General features: G+C 51.6%; 3 protein-coding genes across 3 annotated transcripts in view; 2 read left to right on the forward strand and 1 right to left on the reverse strand.

Moving 5' to 3' along the window:
- Window positions 1-18,357, forward strand: part of LOC122365343 (cAMP-regulated phosphoprotein 21-like) — a 66,362-nt gene that overhangs the window by 10,178 nt on the left and 37,827 nt on the right. The window lies entirely within an intron of this gene.
- LOC122365345 (protein ANTAGONIST OF LIKE HETEROCHROMATIN PROTEIN 1-like) lies at window positions 7,264-14,446 on the forward strand. Its single transcript, XM_043336487.1, has 5 exons — window positions 7,264-9,252; window positions 10,932-11,147; window positions 11,614-11,867; window positions 12,404-12,500; window positions 13,776-14,446. The coding sequence occupies exons 1-5, from the start codon at window positions 8,977-8,979 to the stop codon at window positions 14,277-14,279; spliced, it is 1,347 nt and encodes a 448-aa protein (XP_043192422.1). The 5' UTR covers window positions 7,264-8,976; the 3' UTR covers window positions 14,280-14,446.
- LOC122365344 (translation initiation factor IF-2-like) lies at window positions 15,232-17,369 on the reverse strand. The gene is made up of 2 exons (XM_043336486.1): window positions 16,801-17,369; window positions 15,232-16,312 (listed from the first exon to the last, which is right to left on the reverse strand). The coding sequence occupies exons 1-2, from the start codon at window positions 17,030-17,032 to the stop codon at window positions 15,294-15,296; spliced, it is 1,251 nt and encodes a 416-aa protein (XP_043192421.1). The 5' UTR covers window positions 17,033-17,369; the 3' UTR covers window positions 15,232-15,293.

The following is an 18,357-nucleotide window of genomic DNA, read 5'->3' on the forward strand; positions in this document are numbered from 1 at the left end:
AGTCTGATATATCTCGATGTGGCTGTGGCATGCTACATGCAACCGGAAGTCCCAATGTAGATTTACAGTCTGGCTGTGTGTGCGTGTAATCATTGATTGACATGCATGACTCGGCTTCTTTTCCTTCGCTCGGTACACGGTAGTCAAGTGTTCAACAATTCTTTTTTCTCTGTGATATATTATTGTTATCTAATATAATTACTTGCTTTTCCCCGAAGTTCGAAAATCAATAGGAATGTTTAAATTCTGTGTAGTTGTATCCAGCCGTTCCCTGACCCTCCCCTCTCCTTCCGGGCTGACCCACTTTCTGAGCTGCTGGAAACCCATCATAACTTCTTCCGCCTAATTATATTACATTAGATCACATTTGCTGCCCGAGGCAACAATTATTCGTGTTCCATGCTGCTGTTGTAGTTCATTTATTATGAGTTTGACGATTTGCAAAACATCGCGCTAGTATATTCGCTTGGCTATACCATGCTATATATGTGACTATCAACCACCCTGGAAACCATCTCCTTAAAGTAACTTTTGTCTCCCGTCGGAGTTTAATTTCCTGTCTGTGGCCATCGGTTGTCTGGTCGGCTGTAGCCGACTGCCGCCGCCCGTTCCCCGCCGTCGCCGCCGTCGCTCCTTCCGCATCCCGTCGTCGCCGACGACGGGCCGCCAGCCGTCAATGCGACGCTTCCCCGGAGCTCGGATCGACCGGTGGAGGCCGGCCGCCGAGCGCGCGGGGGCGGCTCCGCCCGCGCCGACCGCCCGGCCGCGCCGGCTCGGTTGACGGCTTCCTCGCCGGTGCTCGCCCAGTGGAGCGCACTGCAGGTCGGCTTGGCTCAGCCGCCCACCAGCGCGGTGGTGGTGCGATGACTGCCTGCGCTCAGGGGCGGCGGCTGGGCAGTGGTGCCTGGTGACAACATTTCATGCCGGGAGTGGAGATACACGTAGCGCAAATATAACTATTCTCTGCTCGTGACCGGTCACCGCTCGGTCCGGTCAGTAAGAGACCGGCCGTGACCGCTGCCACGGTCGTCGCCGTCTGCTGGCCGTCTTTTGGTGCTGCCTATCGTCTCCTTCCTGCCGTCTCCCTGCACCTTTGTCTGCTGTCTGCCTTCTGCCGGCAGTGTCTGTCGTCAGCCTTTTATCGTCTCCCGGTGCTCTCTGTCGTTATTCGTCTGCCTGCACCGTCTGTACGGGTGTCCGGCAGGTCCGTCCGCAGTCTGTCGCCGGGGAGACCGCTGCCGACGGCCCGGACCGCCGCCTGTTTTCCAATCAATACGCTGGGCGTGCCGTGTGCAAGGCGCCAAGCCTGGGCGCCGCTGCTCGCCTCGGTGGAAGTCACCTGGCGCGGCGCGGCTGCGCCGTGAATTTAATTGCAGAAGCCGATGAGGTTGGGATCTTCAAAAGTCGGAGTGATTTTAGCAGCGTTTTTCTTTTGGTGTTAGGACTTTGACGGGGTTAAGCGCTTCTCCGACGGGGCAGTAAGGTCCGAACTTTGCCGCTGATGTGATTACGACCGTCCATTGTCCGGTGTCCTGGACAGTTTTCCAAGTTGGACTCTGATATCCGGAGAGATCCGCTGTTCAGCAGTGTGTTTCGGCTATTGTCTGCAGCTGAGGCCTGAAGTTCTCTCGAGTTGCCCGTAGCGCGTGGCCCCCGCCCTTTGGCCTTCAACTCAAACAGACTCGATTTTCCACCGTTTTCAACTGTAGTTCCGGATTCCCGGTTCCTGAAATGTGATTTCCATTAGGTCGCCATTAGTTGGCCGTTGATACTCGCACGCGGGGCAGTATTTTATCACGTGTCTTCTGCTATCGATCCTGATCTACCCAGTCCTAGCTCAAGTTCACTCGGCTCCGCTGGACTGTGGGCGGGCCCTGGCGGACTGGCCGAACGGAGACGGAGGCGGAAGCGGCAGTGCCCGTCTGTATCGACCGTTTGCCGGCGGCAGTAGGAGCGCCGCCGCCGCCGCCGCCGCCGCCGCCGCCGCTGTCGCCGCCCGGCCCACTGGCGTGGAGACGGCCGACTCAGGCCCGGAACTCCGGAACTGGGGCTAGAATCTCGGTGCTGGAGACGGGGTGGTGTTGAATCGTGCCTGTCGAAGATGGTGATCGTGATGGAGGGTTGTTTTCAAAGATTACATCATGACAACACTTGGTTACACCAGCGTGAGGAGAGAACTAAGGTAGTCGTTCTTAGAGATCAGAGATGTTGTTTTCAAATTTAGGCAACCGAAAAGTAACTGTACGTTTGCTTCAGCTTGCCACTTCAGCCGAGCGGAATCACAACATCCGTCGGCGCCCATCCGCGGACGGTGTTTGTTGAGCTCGGACTGATCGGGCCGTGGATCAGAGTCGTGTTTCTAGAGAAGGGCCGAGATTTGAAGATCATCCGTTAATCCGGTGTTGGTGTTGCGTTGCATAGCTTCAAAGAGACTATAAAACAAAGCATCAATACACGTAGCAAACGTACAGTTGTACAGCCTCCATCTGTGGCCTCCATCACGGCCCGATCAGTCCGAGCTCAACAAACACCGTCCGCGGATGAGCGCCGACGGATGTTGTGATTCCGCTCGGCTGAAGTGGCCTCTCCGGATCGTCTCGTGGCGGGCTCTCCGTTCGGCCTCCTCTCTCGGCCCCGTCCGGTTCGCTCCGCCTCGCCAGTTGGCGTTTCCATCTGTGGGATGGCCGATCGCTGGCGATGGTATTGGCTCAGGCTCCACGGCTCGCGGTGGAACCCCGCCGACCACCCGACCGAGTCAACTCATCACTGGACTGCGGCCGGACTCCGCTCGGTCGCTGCCTCCATCTGTGGTTGTTTGGGAGAGTGGAAATGGGCCGAACGCAAGTGGCTGTCTCGTGTTGATTGTTTGTCGCCACGCTTATTTCCGATGCCCTGTTTTGCGTAACCAGTGAGACTTTGGTTCTGTCTCCGTCATGTTGCAACTCCGCTCTCTGCTCGCTCTGACTGCTCTCCCGGCCGCCACCGTCTGCTCCGCCGTTCCCCCGACCCTCTATCTGGCGCCGTGCTCTTTCCGCTCCCTCTCGCCGCTCTCTCCGCTCCCTCCCGCCGCTCTGCCGCTCCCTCTGACCCGCTCTGCCTAGCGCCGATCGGTGCTCTGATAGGCAATTGTGCCGATTATCGGCCGGGCGCCGCTTCCGTGTCCGACCGGCCGGCAGACACCGCACGCTCCCGGCACGTGCCAGACCGACCGGCTCCGCCCTTCCGGCACGCGGCCGGCTCGTCCGAGACCCGCAGGAGCTCGTCCGGGGTCCACCGCAGCTCGTCCCGGGGTCTGCCGCAGCTCGTCCCGGGTCCACCGCAGCTCGTCCCGGGTCCTGTGCGGCTCGTCCGGGGTCTGCCGCAGCTCGTCCGGGCCCCTGAACTCAGCTCCCGCAGTCTCCGCAGTTCCCCCAGGGCCCGTCTGTGTACTGAGAAAGCAATTAATTGAAGCTCGGCTCATGAATCTTCGATCCAAGCTGTTGAAGAGCGCGATGGTATGGTCATTATAGCCCTGTTACGGCGCTAATGTGTTCTCATTCTGTAATGGTTTCCCTTTATTCGGCCCGGGCAAGAGCTGACTACAGCTCAGGCGAGCTTTTGCGAAGGGGTGATGCCTGGGGTCTGAACGGCGTTGTTAGCCTTTAGAGAAACCGCTATAATGTTGTGTTTAATTCCGTTGTGATTTGTGACAATTCTGGTGACGCCAAAACACAGTCAGGCGAGTGGTGACACTGACAGTGACCAGGTACTGTCACTGACCAGCCCAGTGGCAGAAGCGGTGACACCCTAATGACGGTCACGGTTAGCTGACAGTGACCCAGTACTGTCACTGATCATCCCGATGACAGTGGCGGTGACGCCCCAGTGACGGTCAGCTGACAGTGACCCAGTGGTCAGTACTCAGTACCGTCACTGACCAGCCTGATGACAGTGGCTGGGCGGCGCGGCGGCCGGCGGCGGCGTCTGCTCTGTGCATTGATCGCGCTTTGTCGGCCAGCGGGCTGCTGCGGTCCCCCTGGGCTTGCCTCGGCGGGGATCAGCCTGACCAGGCGTCACAGGGCCAGCGGTGGATGGCGGAGGTCCCCGAGCCAGCCCCCCTGTAGCCGCTTCTAGAGGAGTGTGGGAGTCCGGCGTGGGCTTGTCAAAGTTGACTAACTTTGTATTTGCCTTGGCACAACGTGGTGGTAGCTCAGAGTCCTAGCAATGTTCTGCTGGAGTTAGAAGTTAGATTGTAAGTGGTTATCTGGGTGGGATCCGGGATCGGAGCCTGATCCGAATAAACCAGACTCTGATCCAGGATGTTGGTAGGTGGTGGTCTTTTTGAAGAAGATCATAGAGCACGTCTGCCTTACTATTGCGATCATCCATCGACAGTCTCGAGTCTTCTCTTGACAGACCGATGTGGTAGGTAAAGTCTTGCACTAAGATTTGCTTGGTGAATCCTTGGTCTTAGTTTTATGTTCTCTGCCGGCGTTCTCGGACTCATCTTCCTTCATCCTCTAACCTCTATTCTCTATTGACGACGCAGCTCTGCATCGTTGTCCTTTGTGCTGTTTTGACTGGTCTCGGGCTGATGTTACTCGCCCGCCGCCCACCGCCCGATGCCACCAACCACACGCTATCGACCATCGAACCGGCGTGATGGTGATAGTCTTCCGTTTGGCTGGCTCGCTTCGAGTTGTCGATAGCTGACAGTTGATTTGGTCGAGCCACCGGGGGTTTCCCGCTAAATGTCGGCCTGAGCTGCCGGCTTTACCAAAGGCTCTATTGAAACGCTGCTTTTCTCGCAAAACGCAGCATTCGGTGCTTATTGAGGTGTGTAGAGACAAGTTGTGTGGCTAAATTGGATGGATGTATCTGGTTTAGGTGAGCGCGTCCCGTGGTGTTCCCAATACTGCCGCCGTGTCTCCGTTTCCGCCCGCCCCGACCCGGCCTGCTGCCTGTTGGCTGCTCCTGGCAGCTGTCCCGGCTCTGTCGCCTCAGTGACCTTCCCTTTGTCATGTCGGCCCCGACAGGCCGGCCCCGGCGCCGTCCTCTATTTGTCTCCGCTCGACCCGCGCAGCTCGTCGCTCATTGTCGTTGTCGGCGGCGATGGTGATGGCGATGGCGGCGGTGAAGGTGTGGGGATGTCTTTGCTAACGGATTGCGCTGGATGTCGGACAGAGAGCTGTTTACTCGACGTTCCATATAGACGCTTATGCAAGCAAGTAGACATACGGAGACAGACTGGACAGAAGGACAGGCGGGTAGACCGGCATCTTGGCTGAACGACATAGACGGACAAACGGGTGGACAGACGAATAAACGTAGACGTTATGTTGGGCAGACGACGGGAAAGGCGGATAAAAAGTCAGACAGACGGATCGCCTCCCGGCCTGGCGGTGACACGAACGGGGTCGTTGACGTTCCGAGCCCAATGTCGGGTTTACTCGCTCACTCGTTGGGTTTGCTCGTTGTCACAGCGACTAATAGCTTCATGACAGTCAACTCTAGTGCCCTATCCTGGCGGATTAGCGATCAGAAGAAACGATTGGGAAGACCCACTGACTCGTGTTTTATGGTGTTCTGCCTTTCTATGCCCACTGGAATAACGTAGATATTGAGCTGGATGGCTATGAGTCTTGTGGCTAGATCAGGATCGCGGCACCCTTTCGTCTGTTTTGTCTGTGCTGGATGGTCCGAAGACGTGTGTGGCGGCTGACGATGGTTGTCGGTGGTTGTGTTGGGTGGTCCGGCGGAGGTTGTGACTTGGTTGTGACGGCCTGGGCTGGTTGTCGGTGGTTGTGTTGGGTGGTCCGGCGGCGGTTGTGACTTGGTTGTGACGGCCTGGGCTGGTTGTCGGTGGTTGTGACGGCCGGGACCGCTGCTGTGTCTGTTGGCCGCTCGGCGGGCACGTCCGGCTTCTGTGGCCCGCTGCCAGCGCGGCCGCTGCGCCGCCGCCAACCGGCCCTGTTGTGAATCACGGCCGGTGGAATGTCTCCTGTCGGCACCACACCGCTGAGCCTCACAGCAAGGGGTACGTCGTGGACATGGTGCGCTGTGGGAGGAAACACGGCGGCCTACGCATGACCTCTCCCCGGTCTGCTTTGCGATTGATTGTTTCTGCTTACCTCTAATGTCTGCCTTCTTTGTATCTGGCTCAACTTGCCGATGCGCACCATTTTCTTCGGGCTTTTCGGCCTTGTTCTCTTCGTTCGACCTGTCTCCTCTCGACTCCGCGCGTGGCGGCGGTGGGGTGCCGGCTGTCCGTCAGCTTTGTCCGCGATTATCTGCTCGAGTTGGCTGACGAGAAACGTCTCTCCCAATCCCACAGACTGTGTGCAGCGCTGCACATCCGGCCCTTGTCGGAGAGCTACCCTTCCTGCGACGGGGCGTCGTCGTGAAATCCCTCGCAGGCCACCGCTGACAGGCCCGGAGGGCTGTTCTGTGTTCACGTCGTCTTGCTGCTATGAAACGGGAAATCGGCTTTCGGATGTGGCCTTTGGTGATGCGCGAAGCTGCTGACGATGTGGTATTCAATCTGATCTCTAAAGCACTAGGAGCATTGGTATGTTACGCCTGACGAATAATTTTTTTTTGTCATCAGATTCGTTCAACTTTCATTCTTATTACGGTCTTGTTCCAAACGATTGAGAACAATTGTTCGTGCCATTGTCGTACTACGGTAACATCCTGATGTTTGGCATGCTGTATTACCATCTTGCGGTATTCATGTCTCAGATTGCTCTGATTGATCTGTCTTGAGTATTGTCTGCTATAATGCTCAGTGCTCACTCGAACCATCCTCTAAATGAAGCACGAGTCTGGTCCGGACCTTTCGAGTTCGCACCCGGTAACCCCTGCCGCGGGGTCGGCCGGCCGGGCCACGCGCCGGGCCGGGCCCTCTGTACCGTGTCTGCCAAGTGCGACGTGTCGGTCGGGGCGCCGGCTGCCAAGCAGAGGTGCAAAAACCTGCCAACTCGCCAACCAGAGTATGTGCCAGAGATAGCACTTTTAGCCCATGAAACGTGACAGATTGCAGTCAAGTAGACACCAATTAGAGTGTCAGGTTCTATATTCCATATAAACTGCGAATAGTAAGATAGGTAGCTACTACGGGGCTCCACTTTTATTCATTTGTTATTTTGCAGTAAGTTTACTTTTTGCAGTAAATTAGCTGTGGATTATAATCGTAACGGCTGCGTCATAACTGTACGCATTTACGGGGGGCTGCAAAAAGCCGGCGGATTCTGTCACACGGCGGCTGTCTCCATGTAAATCCCCATTGCCTGGCCGTGGAGTTGGCGAGGGGCTGGCGGATTGTCACGCCGGCTGTGACAGTTTGTGACAGTGTGTTTTGAGTGTCTTAGCCGGGCTGGGGAGGTGAGGTGAGGCAGTATGGGATCCAACAGCATTACTACGGCTGCGCGGGCAAGATGTGCGGGCTGTTTGTATGCCCCGAGCACAAGATGTATGCTGTGGATAGTGATATTTATAGTTCAATCAGTCTTGAAGCATGTGGACCAGGATGGCATGATGTAAGACGAGCAATAGCCAATAACAGAGCCTTGAGGTGAGATTCAGCTAAAACTGTCAGCATACAAAAACTCAGTCAGAAAATTTGGCATAAGTGAATATGAGAATCCAATTTTGGCTGTCTACCCTGCTGTCAAAATTGAAATAGATAAAAATGTATTTAGGATGCATTCACATTTTTATTTGAATCATATCAATGAAATATTTTAGATTAAGGTTGGCATCACATTTTTATGTGCAAAACCTTGGGGGGAAAATTAATAAAATGTTGGGCAGCTCGAATGCTGCCCCTCCGTCAACCTTCAGGCTATATTTGCATAATAACCTGTTTTTGTTTGTGCTAGAGCCTACATGTTTTACATAATCCAAGTTTTTCTAATAATTCTCAGTACCTATCAAAAATGTAGGTACTTACCTTCTTTAAACTAGGCCATAGCTTTGACCATACCTGACATCTAGTTAGAAACTTGACAATGTTTTTGGTTTGCGGCATATAGGCACTTACCCATTTTCATGCTTTCCATTGTGTAGGGTGCCGTGTACCAGGCTGTGTGTCATTCCTGCCTCTAAACCAACTTAATTTTATTAATCTTAAGTGAATTATCATATAATTTAGCCTTTTAAAAGTACTTTAGTTCATGCACACCTACTTATTGCATTTGTATAATCACAGTCCGAAGGCAGGTGTTTTAAGGGTTTTAATGTTTGAATATTGTTGAGAAAAGAACAGTAGAAATAAATGTCAGGTCTCAAGGTGCTCAATAAGAGTGCTTATCATTGGAACCTGTCCTAAATATGTTAAGATTCAAGAAATGATCAATATTTCAGAGATTAGGGAAAAGTAACATCCAGTCATCTCAATGTAAACTCTGTCAGCTGACATCACCTGGTTGATGGAAGCTGCGTGACAGAGTCCGTGTGCCACTGGCAAAGTATGTGACAGCTGAAGAGGTTTTTGCACCTCTGCTGCCAAGGGCGCCCCCGGGCGTCACCTGGCTGGAGCCGGGCCACCGGCCGCCTGCTGCCATCTGTTGCCAGCCCTGAGAAACTGTCCGACAGGCGAGCGATGCTAGACGGGTGCGGCCGCCGCTGGCCAGAAATTAATGACCTCAGCCGCCGAACGAACATATCAACGAGAGATTCATGAGGGATAACGGATGAATTACCCCGTTTACATGAGTCATTCAGCCTAAACGGAAATATCCGATTAGCCAGGGAACGGAAAAATGCGTTTCGGTGGCCCCGTTTACATGAGCCTTATCGGAAAAATCCGTTCCGGAACGGATAATTCCCTTTACGCCGGCAGCCCGAAAAATACGGATATTTTGCGCATTTTTACATATCTGGCGCAGCTCTGACAGTTGACCACACTCCAGTTCATATTTTCAAGTTTGTGCCGTTTGTGGCTTGGGTTGATGCAGGGTTGATGTGTACAGGATATGTAATTTCACAGGCTTAAACATGGAAGATTTTGATATTTTCATGGCACAGGCGATGATTTTATTAGTGCTGTGTAGGCGACATTTGGTGAACTGCCAGAAGGCAGTTTACCATTTGGTGTCTAGGACGAGAATGAAGAGCTGTGCTGCAACCCAGCAACGTCTGAGAAAGAAGCGCAGGTTAATAATCAATCTTTTGATGGACCTCCAGCAAGTTCAGAGACAGCTTGGAAATGGTGGGAGGAGGTGGATGCTGCCACGTCTCAGGAAGCACTGGTTCGAAAGAGAAGTGATGCAGGTTTGTGGCTATTTTTACCTACCTATACATTGACATTGACACATTTTAAGCACTAGGCATATTTTGTCAGTATTGTAACAAATAGAAAATGAACCTAACTCATGCTAATATGAATCCCAGATTTTAAACAAAATGTTAAAAGAAGCTTGAGCATTGCACCATCATCTCCGGCATCAGCTCTGGCCAGTGCTGATGTCAGATGATGGTGCAAATCTGAAATGGTTCAATGCCGAGCAATGCCAGCTGATGTCAGATGATGGTGATGCAAAGCTAAAATCAATGGTGCAATGCCGAGCAATGCCAGCTGATGTCAAATGATGGTGCAAAGCCGAAGTGGTGCAATGCCGAGCAATGTCGGCTGATGTCAGATGATTGTGCAAAGCCGAAATGGTGCAATGATGAACAATGCCAGCTTATGTCAGATGATGGTGCAAAGCTCAAATGGTGTAATGCCGAGCAACGCCAGCTGATGTCAGATGATGGTGCAAAGCCGAGCAGTATCGGCTGATGTCAGATGATGATTGTGCAAAGCCAAAATGGTGCAATGCCGAACAATGCCAGCTGATGTCAGATGTTGATGGTGCAAAGCTGAAATGGTGCAGTGCCGAGCATTGCCAGCTGATGCTAGAGATAATGGTGCAAAGCCGAAATGATGCAATGCCATTACAAGAGATGATGATGGTGCAATGCTAAAAGTGTTTTGAAAAGTTGTTTTCCACAGAAACCTGAATTAATATTAATAATGCATTTTCACAAAATTCTGCTTAAAACAGTTGCATGAATGTAAAAGCACAAGATGCAGATTGCAGAATAGTTTACCTAAGTAAATTTGACAGTGTGCCCACCTACACGTGTCTTCCAGCTGATGCTGGTCTTTGTTATTTCTAAAGCATCGATACTAGCCATCCTGAAAATCATGCAGGCAAATATGCAGCCCTAGTGTTGTTACTCCTCCAAAACAGTGAAACTCCTGGGGGCTCAGATTTGGCCCACTATTTTTGGGTGTGTGGTGCAGCTATTTTTTATTTTTCATATATATAATTCTATTTTATTTTTCGCCATCACAGGGGGCATGGCCCCGTGCCCCCTCCCCCCCATGGCTACATCCCTGAAATCATGCTAACTGATCAATCAGTTGCATTTGACAGTTCAATGAGAATTCAATTCTATTTTCACAGTTCTATTTGACAGTTCATGGTAATCTGCTTCTGGAAGGCTATTGCAGATCCAGCACCTCTTGTTTTATCAGTTTCAATGCTTTCCATGGTTCTCCCTTGTGGCACCACAGAAACTGTTCCTGCTGTTGAGACTCAACTTTTGACTTTTCTTTGGTTTCTCTCAACTGAAACCTGCGGCTGCATTAGACATACACTCATAGCAATGTATATTGTATGTTGCTGTGATCTTGTCACAGGGTTCTGTCTTTTCTCTGTGCTTGTTTATCTTAACAGGACTACAAATGGGTAGCACAAGAGACTGGCTACTAAAGCCATCTATCTTTATCATTTTCTCCAATCACCCTTTGCCGGCCTGTCCCCTGTTGGCCTATTCAGTGTACCTACTGTTTTGTATATAACCTCTAACTTGATGTAACCTATGTAACCTGTTGTTTTCAGCCTGTTGCAATATTTATCTCCCATGGATTTCAGCATCAAATTCTTTGTATTTATTGCCTGCAGGTATGGGAAGATGATCGCTGGCGGGAAAACTTCCGAATGACGAAGACATCCTTTTTGAAGCTTGTTGACCTCGTACGCTACAAGATGGAGCCGAAACCGACAGCTGTGAGGGAACCCATCCCATTGGAGAAGAGAGTGGCAATGGCATTGTACAACCTTGCCAGCAACATGGAATACCGTGTCACAGCCAACCAGTTTGGATCCCATAAAACAACAGTAAGTGGAACATGGCCGGCCTCAAAGATGTGATAAATGATAATAGGTATGCATTGTGCAGTAGGTATCCTAATGGAGTCAATGCCAGTGATATATGCTTTTGATGTATGCTTCTTCATCAGCAGAAGGGTAGGTGCAGTGCTACCGTGCAAAGGCAAAAAACGATTATGCCAGGCCAGAGGTCATCAGGTTGACCTCTGATGCTAGAGGTCAGTGGTCAACCTAACAATCGTTTTTGCCCTTGCAAGGCAGAGTGCACAAAGACCTCTTATCAGCACACCAAGTGCACAAGTTCATTGTTACATCTATTATACATTGCGTGGCACCAGTGATGCCCGAACCAGCCAGTGGCCTGGAAGTCAAGTATCAGTTCATCATAATGCGCGTTTTTTTTTTCTTTGTGTGCTCAGGTCCTTTCATATTGTTTTTTGATACACATTAACCGATTGTGACGTTCTTGCCGCAGGTGAGAAAACATCTTCTGGGGTTCTGCTCAGCAGTTGTCGAGTGCATGGCCGACTACATCCAGCTGCCGTCTGCTGCCGAAGCCATTGAAATCGCATGTCGTTGGGAGGCCAAATGGTCGTTCCCGCAGGCCTACGGTGCTATCGATGGCACACACATTCCAATCACGGCACCGAGCGACGGCTTTCGGGACTACGTCAACAGAAAAGGCTGGCCTTCAATACAGCTCCAGGCCGTCTGTGACGACAGATACTTGTGAGTACTTCGAATTGGGCTACCTTGTACTACCGTGATCTTTTTTAGATGTGGTATCAAACTGTACTATTATGCTTGATGGCTTGGTTTATTTACTTTTCAGTGACGGGATGGTTAAATGCTCGACGCTCGTGTATTACTCAAAAGCAAATGGAAGATGTTAAGCGATGATGATGAGTTTTATCTGCTACTGCTACATTATGAGTTCACTATTGCAATTCGGAAATTGATTGCTTTGGCAATTTAAAACCCAATTATTCCACATAACATCATTAGCGACCCAAGCCATGGATGTTGGTAAAATGTTGTCAAGTAATGACAAAAATGGTATGTCAAAAGGCATGCAATTTACAAGATACATCAGCTCAGCAAGCATGTTAAGTTGTACATTTCTTGCAATGAATATCTGGCGTTTGACCTAAACATATCGGTAGCGAGTAGCGACAGTAGCAATGTCAGTGGTATGATGGATATGATGTACCGTGCTTCCGTCTCGTTATGAATTTGTGAATTTCACATTATATTCCTTGGCGCAGGTTTCGCAACATTAACTGCGGCGCACCTGGTAGCAGCCATGACGCAGGAATTCTTGCGGCATCTCCTCTCCAAGATCATTCGCCCAGATTACCAAAGGTAAACACGCACTTTGTATCGTCTTCTTCATGCGCAATGTGCTAACGTTTGGTGTCTCGCTCGGCCAAAGCGTATCTTGTAAGCGGCCAAAGCGCCCCAGCAACTGCCGGCCGCCCTGCAGCCGTCGGCCGCCGGCGAGCTGGTGGCACGGGACGCCGAGCCGGACTCGAGGCTGGACTCGTAGGTCTTTCAACGAACTATAAAAAGCCCTATACCGTTTGTCGCTGATTCTTGGTTTTCGAGATTTAACCCGGCAGTTGCTGGGGTATTTCGCCACCCACCGTTTGCTGGGGGGGGGGGGGGGCGTTAAACGCCCCCAGCCGATAACTCGAGAACCAATAGGCGCAGCGAAACGCACGAGGCGGCAAACGAAAGAACGCGACGAGACGCTTCAGATGAGTACTTTAAAGTTGAAGTTTGAGGTCACAGGTCGGGTCAAGGTCAGGTCAAACACCTGAAATCGGGCTTTCAGTAGCATGGGCTTCAGGACTTCGCAATGGGCGCCTCTCGTCATAAACTCTGTCAAAACGGTGCACAATCCATCATATAAGGCCTACAAGAGTGTCAGCTCCATTTAGGGGTCAGTCAAGCATAGGTCAGGGTCAAGGTCAGGTCAACCAGGTAGGCACATATCCTCAAAAATCAAAACTGATATTCGCAGCCTGTGACACATGTTTTATGGGTAATTTGGGGCGTAGAACACGATGGTGACATTCATTTTATCATATGTGTACGTGTTTGGCTAAAAAAGTTCAATTTAAGAAATGCATGTATCATGGTCGTGAAGTAGTCACGAGAAATTGCCAAGATTCAGTTCAAGATTTTGGAAAATGCGGAACGATAATCAATAATCGAAGATAGCCATTTGATTGTTCATGCTATTGGCAGTCTAATGGCGTTTACGGCATGTCTGTATGTCTATATTGTGATTTTATATGATTTTTTGAACATATGCCGTTTTTGGTCGAAAAGTCATAAATCATGACATCACTAAAACCTCGATATCTCAAAAATTTTCCGACCGATTTTTTTGAAACTTTGTCACAATAAATTTCAATCAATTCCCTACAGGTACCCAAAATTTGGCGCGCCTGCGGCGCGCCGTTTTTATGCTATGGCCCGGCGAAAAAAGTGGGGGCGTTTAACGCCCCCCCCCCCAGCAACTCGCGGGTTAAAGGGGGTCGAAAAGGTTCCCGCCCGATTCCGAACCTTTGAGAGCCCGCCCGGAATAGGGTTAATGCGTGCTATTGAGTGTTTGTTTCCGTCATATTTCAGGAGCCAAGGATGATTGAGGGCGTTCCTGTACCACTCTGCCTGCTCGGGGACCCTGCGTACCCACTGCAGCCGTGGCTGATGAAGCCATACGCGCTGAGTCTGGCGTCGGCACAGAGCAGAGGCCTGACGGATGAGCAACAGCAGCTGGAGGCCGAGCGGGAGTCCTTCAATGTTTATCATAGCGCAGGTCGTATGGCCATCGAATGCGCATTTGGTCGACTGAAGGGTAGGTGGCGCAAACTGCAAAAGAGGATAGAGGTAGACGTGGACAAGGTCCCTCTGATTGTCTCAACGTGCTGCATACTTCACAATTTTTGTGAGACTCAGTGCGAGGTGTTTCACGATGCTTGGCTTCCCAGTCCGGATGTAGCGCGCCAGTACCCCCAGCCAGATGGACGCGCGCACCCAGCGTTAAATGAGCGGACTGCGCGTGACGCCAGAGACGCCGTGCGGGTGCACTTAGCGAGACACTTGCCACTCAGACAGTCCACTCTGCGCTTCTGATGTGTGGTGTGCACTGCGCGGCGATTATTCAGATTGAGTTTCCCGCCAGCTGTGTGTGCAGTTGTGAGCAGGAAAGTGCCAACGTACCATGTAAGCAGTGCACTGTTCGGGACGTCGCTGTTGTAAACCGTGTTTACATTGACCGCTGAATAAACTGATCATCTATATATGAGCTTCCCTCCAAGCGCATTTTGAATCGATTTGTCCACTTTTTTGTCCACATTTGGTCAGGTCAAAGCTCAGGTCAGGTGATGCAGGGGTCCAGATAGGCGGAATAGTGGCGCTAGAGGTCTAGTTTTTTTTATCAAGTTTGACCAAAACCAATGACATCGAAATTTACTCGTCAGTTTGCATCAAAATACATCATTCGACCTGACTCAGTGATGACCTCAGGTCACGTGGACTCAAGGTCAGCACGCATATCTCTCGGTGCGTCTGAAGGAGCTGAATGCTACCAGGGCCCTGTTTCACCGCGTGGCGCTGCAGTGCGGCGGCGTGCGCTATGTCACTCGAATGATGTTGCGTACGATCCGTGAGATTCCGATAAACCTCGTTTGGAACAGAGCTGTGTTTGCGTATACTGTTTACCTCGTGTATACTACTACCTGGCCCCTGACCATTCGCGTAGCAGTATCTATTCTCTGTGATTACCGTTTTTCTGTCTTCACTAGCGATGTCAATTGTAGAAAATCGGGCTACCGATACCAAAACAAATACCAAATAAAACCATGGGAAAATAACGAAACCAAGCCAACTTGACATGAAGAAAATGCCAACTTCTTGCCAAAGCACAGCATCTAATACAATAGGTACTGAGTACCTATTCAAAATACCAACAACATACTAAAACCGTAACGAATGCACCCGTTACGTGATGTAGGAACCCCCGGCCCTTCGACGTGCACGTGTGACAGCTTCGCCCGTGAATCACGACAATCAACAAACGCACGTCTGACAAAGTAAATCTTGATTATATTTTGAGTTTCCACTGTGCGATAACACATATATTCATATTTACATAGGTGAACGCGACCGCGAACGGCGACGGTGCGCCCGGCGGGCCGACGCAGCGGCCATGTCGCGCATCACGCCGACCGCCTCGCGGAGCAGGTTGGTGCCGGCCCGCATCTCCTCCAGGAGGGCGTCCAGCACGCGGTCCTCCCGCTCGTCGCGTGCCTCCTCCCGCGCCGCCGCCCGGCGGTCCTCCTCCTGGGAGGCCTCCAGGGCGGACAGCACCCGGTCCCGGTAGCCGGTCGCGCTGCGGCGCCTGGCCTGCCGCTGCCGAGCGGCCCTCTCGGTGCCGCTGAGGCCGTCGTCGGCTGGCGGAGCTGGTTGTGCGGGCGTAAGGCGGGTGGGGTGGCGGCTTCGGGTGCTGGAAGTGGTTGAGGAGGAGGAGGAGGAGGTGGTGCGATTACGGGATTCAGGAACGGAGCGAGGAGCGGGGGGCGACAGAGAGGACTGGTGGCTCGATACGGATTGGTCGTCAGGAATGTCATGGAGGTGTGGCAGAGAGTTGTCTGATTGAGAGGAGCGCGGGCTTTGGAGCAGGTCGGAAGCTGAGTGCGGAACGCAAGTAGATGGACCGGGGCGTGCGGTGGAAGACGGGGTAGGGCTCAGGGTAGAGGTGGTCGGGAGGGCGGCAGAGGCGGGCGGGCGAACGGCAGAGGTGGTCGGGCGGGCGGCAAAGGCGATCGGGCGGGCGGCGGAGGCGGGCGGGCGGGCGGCGGAGGCGGGCGGGCGGGCGGCGGAGGCGATCGGGCGGGCGGCGGAGGCGGGCGGGGTCTGAGGCGCGGCAGAGGCGGGCAGGCGAGCGGCGGTCGGGCGGGCGGCGGAGGCGGGCAAGGTCTGAGGCGCGGCAGAGGCGGGCAGGCGAGCGGCGGTCGGGCGGGCGGCGGAGGCGGGCAGGGTCTGAGGCGTGCCAGCCTCAAAGAGGTCCTCGTAAAGTTGTTGCAGCTCCGCGTCGCCCGCGACGGTGGATATGTCGTCGGTATTGGCGTCCACGGCTTCTCCCCGGAAGGAGACGACGTTGTCTTCTGAAAAGACATGACGAGAATCGATAAGACTCCGTAATGAGTAGGCCTTTCCTTAGGACACGCAGCCCTTTGGAGGGAGCAGAGGTGCCTTAACTTTTCATAAAGAGATTTGAGACACACGGTGCAATAAGCTAGGAAGCTAGGAAGCCATGACGGCCTCTGAGGGGCCCCACACTAGGAATTTTAAAGGCTCATAACGGACCCACTGAGCTTCCTCGCACCCACCGAGCTTTTGTTTCACACGTGGGATTAGTTAGGACGTCAGAAAATGTAGACAATATTATAATGTATCGTTAATCTGATGCTTAAAAAAGAAAAAAATGCACCAGACACACCAGACACCAGACAAGCTTGAGCATTTATTCAGCATCACATAGAAAAGGTATCTATGAAAAGGTATCACATATCTTTATGAAGTTGAAGTAACAAAACAGAACATAAAAGAAAACCCTTGTGCCTATCAGAAAAGAGTGACACAAATATCTCACCGGGCAGTGGAGGATCTGCTTGCGGGATCCCAAGATCCATGGTAGAGCCGGTGCTGGTGGCGACCGGTCGGCCACCAAGTAGCTCCTGTAGCAGATCTTGGTGCGGCATGTCTTCTCCACTGCCCGCTCCCGAGCGTGCCCGGGCCCGGGCGACGCTGTTGAAACGCAGCCGGAGCGTTTTTAACTTGGTTCGGCAAACCTCCGCCGGCCGGTCGTACCCCATGTCTCCCATGGCCTCACTGAGGCACTGGAATATCTGAAAATGAAGGACAAAGCAAACAATTCTGTAATTAAATGGACCTCGAGAAGAGGCACACAGCCTGGTAATAAAAAAAAAATCATTCGGTTGGGTCCCTGAGGCATACTGGGAAAATCCTCTATGAGATAGGCAAGTCCTCGTCAAAGGAATTTTTATTGTAGGGGGGGGGGGGCAAGAAACTAGGAGCTAAGCCTAGGGAACCCCCAAATCCTGTTTTCTCACTGGATTTAGGACACTTATTTTGACAAAAATTTTGTGAAAAGTTAATTTTGTGAAAAGCTCACGTTTTGACTGGGGGGGGGGGCAATGTTGGTCACTGGTGGTGGGCAATCCGCTCGACTGTCGACTGGGGACTGGGGAAGCGACCCCCCCCCCCAGTTAACATGTTAAACTAGGCCCTGGATATAGGTATACATTTAATAAGTCCGTACAAAAGAACGATGAAGTCTGAAGATGCTATGATGTATTGCAGTTTGAGAAATCCAATCTACCGAGGTCATCAGGGCGTATCACTGTGTTTGGGAAACAATTAGGGACTGACAAAGATGCATCAGACACACACAAACACCAGGCAGCCTTATTGCCAGCCTCAGCCTGACACCTCGCGGCTGTCAAATCAACTATTGCTATACGACTGCCCGCTAGGCCGCCCATTGCTGTTCAACTGCCCATGCTATGATGAATGAAAATGACATCAGACATTGTTTTCAAAAGCATGGAAGCAAGGCTTAAATGACATTCTTTGATGGCAATTAAGGGAACATTATATGGTTTGCAATGTGAAATTCTAATGCGATGTGAGAGTGAAAATTTAGAGTGAATCATGAAGAGTGTCAACAAGCCAGGACAAAGCAGCCAAGGCAAGATTTTGTTTCCCAATCAGCTGGTTTTGTTTATAACATTTATCTGATAAATACCATACCATGGCTAGCAGTGGCGCGGGAAGTACTTTCAGGCTGGGAGGGGGGGGGGGGGCACAACTGACCCTCTCTGGAGTCTGGTGTAATCCATAATAGAGATCAACCTAGGGCACCTACCCCCAAATTTAGTTTTCTCATAAGTTTTAGCCTTTAGGTCACTTATTTTTCACAACTTGGCCTTTTCATCGAAAACAACAAAACAAAAATATTTGCAAAAAAGTGAGGTATTCCGTCTCAGCTTGGTCAAAGGACTTCATTTTTTGGAACCTCGAATAAAGGCTTAAACCTGTTGCATGAGCTGTCTAGCCAGAAAAAGAGGGAGATTTTTCACTTAAATGTTTTAGACTATTCCCTAATTTGGGGAGGGTTGTCACACAA

Source organism: Amphibalanus amphitrite, unplaced genomic scaffold (genome assembly GCF_019059575.1).
Source record: "Amphibalanus amphitrite isolate SeventyFive unplaced genomic scaffold, NRLGWU_Aamphi_draft 000732F_arrow, whole genome shotgun sequence".
NCBI classification, from domain to species: domain Eukaryota; kingdom Metazoa; phylum Arthropoda; class Thecostraca; order Balanomorpha; family Balanidae; genus Amphibalanus; species Amphibalanus amphitrite.